The sequence below is a fragment of the Raphanus sativus genome, unplaced genomic scaffold (assembly GCF_000801105.2).
Source record: "Raphanus sativus cultivar WK10039 unplaced genomic scaffold, ASM80110v3 Scaffold4750, whole genome shotgun sequence".
NCBI lineage: Eukaryota > Viridiplantae > Streptophyta > Magnoliopsida > Brassicales > Brassicaceae > Raphanus > Raphanus sativus.
Genome location: NW_026620052.1, coordinates 1 through 5383, shown reverse-complemented (window position 1 = coordinate 5383; position 5383 = coordinate 1). Strand labels below are relative to the sequence as shown.

General features: G+C 35.5%; 1 protein-coding gene across 1 annotated transcript; it reads left to right on the top strand.

Moving 5' to 3' along the window:
- The first annotated feature begins 205 nt into the window (after positions 1 to 205).
- On the top strand, positions 206 to 4488 carry LOC130507547 (kinesin-like protein KIN-7N). The gene is made up of 17 exons (XM_057002249.1): positions 206 to 457; positions 565 to 654; positions 738 to 856; positions 934 to 1047; positions 1136 to 1217; positions 1304 to 1371; positions 1450 to 1509; positions 1587 to 1729; positions 1806 to 1908; positions 2022 to 2102; positions 2281 to 2349; positions 2416 to 2475; positions 2565 to 2717; positions 2942 to 3226; positions 3538 to 3621; positions 3827 to 3985; positions 4079 to 4488. The coding sequence occupies exons 1-17, from the start codon at positions 307 to 309 to the stop codon at positions 4424 to 4426; spliced, it is 2169 nt and encodes a 722-aa protein (XP_056858229.1). The 5' UTR covers positions 206 to 306; the 3' UTR covers positions 4427 to 4488.
- The last annotated feature ends 895 nt before the right edge of the window (positions 4489 to 5383 follow it).

Sequence of the window (5383 nt, the reverse complement as noted above, 5' to 3'; positions counted from 1 at the left end):
CAAAACACAGATCTTTCGGTGTAGAAGCATTAATAAACCTTCAGTCAAACTACTGGACTGGACCTGGACCAAAGAGAGATTTTGAATATTATCTAATAAATTGAATTTTATTCGGTTATACCTAAATTGATTTTGAGTATCAAATAAGGATCTTGTTGCCAAAAAAGAAAGGATATGATTGTAATTTTATTAGCATTCGAATACTCAATGATCTCGTCTTTGGAGGGATAAAGAAGATTCCAAAACTATTAGTACCCATAATCCTATCATTTCAGATTCAAACTCAAACGGCACTTTCATCAGAAGATGGAGAAGATCTGCGTAGCTGTCAGAGTGAGACCACCGACGCCGGAATCATCATCGGAAACGGGATCTTCACACTGGAAAGTTGAAGACAACCGGATCTCTCTTTACAAGTCTCTCGGCACCCCAATCTCTACCGCTTCTTACGCTTTCGGTATTCACTTATTCTTCTGGGTTTATGTTTCTATTCAAATGGGTAGCTTCAAAATCTCGTCTTTATATATACTCTTGGAGGTGTTTTATCTTCTTTTTTTTTTGCAGATCATGTGTTCGACGAAAGGTCTACTAATGCCTGCGTCTACGAGCTTCTCACCAAGGATATCATCCATGCCGTCGTCGAGGGTTTCAATGGTAGTAATCTTAACTAATATATATCTGAGGCATTTTTCTTATATAGTTTTGATGTGTGGAAGTGCTACTGTGATTTCGTTCAGGTACTGCCTTTGCTTATGGGCAAACTAGTAGTGGAAAGACGTTTACAATGACGGGTTCTGAGACCGATCCAGGGATTATTCGAAGATCTGTTAGGGATATATTCCAAAGAATAGAAATGGTATGAGTCATATCATATGTTGTGTTTTACCAAAAAAAAGTGTGCAATTCTTGATTTGTGTGTTTTCTGTTTTCTAGATATCTGATCGTGAGTTTCTCATCCGGGTTTCTTACATGGAGATTTATAATGAAGAGATCAATGATCTTTTAGCTGTTGAGAACCAGAGACTGCAGATTCACGAACATTTGGAGGTAGGTTTGTTGGATAATAAATCTTTACAGGTGTTAGTTCACGTTTTAGAGTGAGTAAACTCACTTGCTTCTTTTTTTTTATGTACAGCGTGGAGTCTTTGTTGCTGGCCTTACGGAAGAAATTGTTAGTGACGCTGAACAGATTCTAAAGCTTTTAGATTCTGGAGAAGGTTTTTAACCCAAAGCTAAATTAACAAGCATTTTTTTTATTCCTGCGTTTTGATTATGTATTTACATGGTCTTCTTTAACTAACAGTTAATAGGCACTTTGGGGAGACTAATATGAACGTTCACAGTAGCAGATCCCACACCATCTTCAGGATGGTATGTTATTTTTTTTGGAAGATATGCATGGAATCTTTTAAAAGTAATCATTCTGATCTCATCTCGCTGGTGGGATAGGTGATTGAGAGCAGGGGAAAAGAAAATAATTCTTCTGATGCTATCCGTGTCTCTGTCTTGGTGAGTGATAATTTTTCACTTTAGCATCTTTCAAAAGCTGCTTGCTCTCTTACGGGTGTTCTTTTAATTCAATGTAGAATTTGGTTGACTTGGCTGGATCTGAGCGAATTGCCAAAACTGGTGCTGGTGGAGTACGCTTGACAGAAGGAAAGTACATTAATAAGAGCTTAATGATTCTTGGGAATGTCATCAATAAACTAAGTGAGAGTGCAAAGCTAAGGTATTTTTCTTACCCTTTATTTGGCTAGACTTAACAACGATACAGCTCAACTCACTTCTGTTATACTTGATTATAGGGCACATATTCCATACCGAGACAGTAAGCTGACTCGAATTCTTCAGCCTGCGCTTGGTGGTAATGCAAAGACTTGCATCATATGCACTATCGCACCAGAAGAGGTAAAAGGACGTTTTTATTGTTGTCAGGTTTTGCATTTTCCTGGCTTTTACTAATCCTCTGAGGCGCAAGATCAGTCAATTGACTTATCAAAGTTGCATGATCATGTGTGTAGCATCATATTGAGGAATCAAAAGGAACCCTTCAATTTGCAAGCAGAGCCAAGCGCATCACCAACTGTGCTCAAGTGAACGAGGTCTGCATTTGAAATTTAAAAAGCATTTTTGGTCCTTTGGAGAAATAATATTAACTCTCTATTTATTCTACCTTATGTTTTTTCTTTTCTTCGAAAATGATCCTCGGCACAAGTGTTCTGTTGAGTAGTTTTCTTCCTCTTTATCTAGATATAATCTGACGTTGTTTAAATGCTCCAGATCTTGACTGATGCTGCTTTATTGAAGCGCCAAAAGTTAGAGATAGAAGAGTTACGTATGAAGCTTCAGGTATAATCAAAATTTTATTTCGAGTACATGGAGTGAGAATGATACTAACATTGGTAATTTTTATAGGGGTCCCATGCTGAAGTGTTGGAACAAGAGATATTGAAGTTAAGCAATCAGATGCTCAAGGTGGTTTTCTCCCCGCTTTTTCTAGTAAATTGAATAGAACATTGAGCAGACACAGCATAAAAAAAATACAATCTTGTTTTGATTTCCAGTATGAGTTAGAATGTGAAAGGCTCAAAACACAACTGGAGGAAGAGAGAAGGAAACATAAGGAGCAGGAGCAGTGCATTAAGGGTCTACAGTTGAAAATTGAGAACTTAAACGATCTTGTCACTAATTCAGATTTCAAGAGGAATCAGCCAGAGGTACGGATTCATTAATTGGCTTAGGTGATGTCCGGCTTTTCTTGGATGTATACTTATACATCCACACACTTTCCTGAAGTAAATACAACCTCAAACAGAGTTATAGGCTTTAGTTAGCAAACTCCTAACATATCATCAGTTTTGTTAAAAAAAAGGTTGTTATTTTGAGCTTATGTGGTGGACTCATTTTCTTGGTTATGTAAAAAAAAATATGTTATTGGCAGGACTATATCAGTTTAAGAAAAACACCAGACGGGTTATGCAATGTCATTGATAGCAGCGATGTTCCTGGGACTCCTTGCTTTAAATCAGCTGAACGTTCCTTTGTGGTTGCCCGGTCAAATTATTCTGAACTGTCTAGTTTTAGTCCGATGGTTCATTCATTTGGAGATATGGCCGAAGAAGACACTTGGACGAAGCTAAACAAAGGTTTTGTTGCAGACCTTGATAAACTCCAGTTCACACCTGCAGTTAGATGTCAACCCACTCCTTTAACTACTGCAACCATGGTGAGTAGATGCATTTACTTTACTCCTTTTATCTTCCAATAGTAACATAAATTATTACATTGAGTAGAGACTTCTATGGGGTTCTTCTCTCTTTATTAGCTTGCCTTTTAAAATCAGAACTGGCTGGTATCTAGCTCATCATATATGCTGAGAATTTTCTAAATTTTGAAACTTCATATAGATGAATACCTTAAGATTATCCAAATTTGTATGCTGCTCGTATGATTTTCAACCATCACTATTGTGAGGATCTCAGCACCTAAAAACATGTACACTAAGCTGGCCATAATATTTGGTAAATCTTCTTTTAGGAATGCTCGCCTGAAGATCACAAAGAGGTGGAAAATCTCAAAAGTCAGATTGAGTTGCTGACTAATGAGAAGGACAGTCTGCAGGTTAGTCTTTATCGGTTGTTCAAGTGAAAATGCTCTTTCCATTTTAATTAGAGACTTGCCTCAGGTAGTTCTTCCCATAAGTTGAACTTCTTATCAGTATTAAATGAAATATATCTCCATTTTTAAAACTGCAATTGATATGATTGATACCAAATGATTTGGGGTAATAAGATTATTTATTTATGCATGAATAATGTATTCTCAGGTAAAATTCAACGAACAAGTAGTTAGGAACAACAAACTTATGGAAGAGATGTCTGAGCTGAAACAAGAAACGCTGCACATGAAAGAGACTCCAAAACGATTATACGAGTCAGTTGCTAATTGCAAGGATGTCTATAACGATGTTATAGTCACAATGAAGGTAAACAGCTTACTTTATCTTTTGTGATTTTTTTTTCCAGACTATCAATAAAAAGATATTTGAGTTCAAATTGTTTCTCTTGCATTTTGTTAGAGCTTAATGGCTGAGAAGGAATCTCAAACAGCAAGACTGCTCTTTGGTGCAGCTGAAATCACGAAGAACCTTCTTTCAACTCTAGAATCACAATTCTCAATGATTATGGATGGTCAGAAAGCGGGTAGAGATCATCCTTTATCTGATCAATGGGAAACACTCCGTGCGAGTCTGAAGAACACAACCACATCGTTGGTGTCAGACGCACAAGCAAAAGATGAGTTTCTGAACTGCCACAACAAGGTAGCTTCCTTGTCAAAATCGCCAACATATGGATCAATTTTGTTCATCTTTTCAGTACTTTTGTTAGGATACTTTGGCTCTCTTTTTATGGCTTTAGTCCAATGAACGCCCCTGTATATGTTAAAAGTGAAAATAATTCTAAATAAATGGCATTCTTTCTACGGCTATTTCCTGGTACTCAACAAATAAATAGCGAGGCTTTGTTGTATGCTAAGCTAACGCTCAGAATTTGTATCATAATTGCTTTTCCTTTGCTTCGGCTTAATATATCTCGTCAAACTATGTCATCAGCGTTCTACAGTACATTGTTGACATTTTAGGAAGCTAAAGTTTTAACCAGACATGAAGTTTGAGTCGCCTCATTTGAGCTAAATACGTTTTCTCCTATTAGAGCTTTACTTGAATCTCTTCTTTTTTTAGTTCATTTAAGGGATTACTAGATTTTGACCCGCACACATGTGAATCCAAAAATCGAACTGATCCTGATCCAAAAAAAATACCAAACTTGAACCGAAATTGATTAAATATTCAAATTATTTAAAATGTTGGTATTTAGAGAACTGAATCTGATCCGAATCGAAATATTTCAGATACCCGAATATATTCAAAATATATTTATATACTTTCATATCTATATATATATATTATTTTTAATGTATTTAAAACATCGAGAATATATAGGGTACTTTTAAGTTGGTTTAAATAATTTATAATATATATAGTCATATGTAAATATCTAAAATCGTTAAAGTATATTCAAAACACCAATAAAATCTCTATCCAAATATTTAAATCAAACCAATTTACATGTTACTTTGACATACATTATTCAAATTTATATGTAATATATTATTTTGTTTATATTTTGAGAAATTTAAAGTATATAATGAATTTAAAAATAGTATAAATTGTTTATCCCCGTAAAAATCCGAATCGAATCCGAACCAAAATTTAGAAATATCCAAATGAGACTGAAATCTTTGACCCGAACCGAATCCAAATGGGTACCCGAACGTCCACCCTTAATTCACGATCTATTTTTCTCCTTTAAAAACAGAGTAA

Excerpts from the sequence above, each read along its gene's own strand:
- LOC130507547 (XM_057002249.1), top strand. The coding sequence starts at position 307 with ATGGAGAAGATCTGCGTAGCTGTCAGAGTGAGACCACCGACGCCGGAA. Across the intron at positions 458-564 it reads TACCGCTTCTTACGCTTTCG|ATCATGTGTTCGACGAAAGG; the intron begins GTATTCACTTAT and ends TTTTTTTTGCAG. Across the intron at positions 3,227-3,537 it reads CTTTAACTACTGCAACCATG|GAATGCTCGCCTGAAGATCA; the intron begins GTGAGTAGATGC and ends ATCTTCTTTTAG.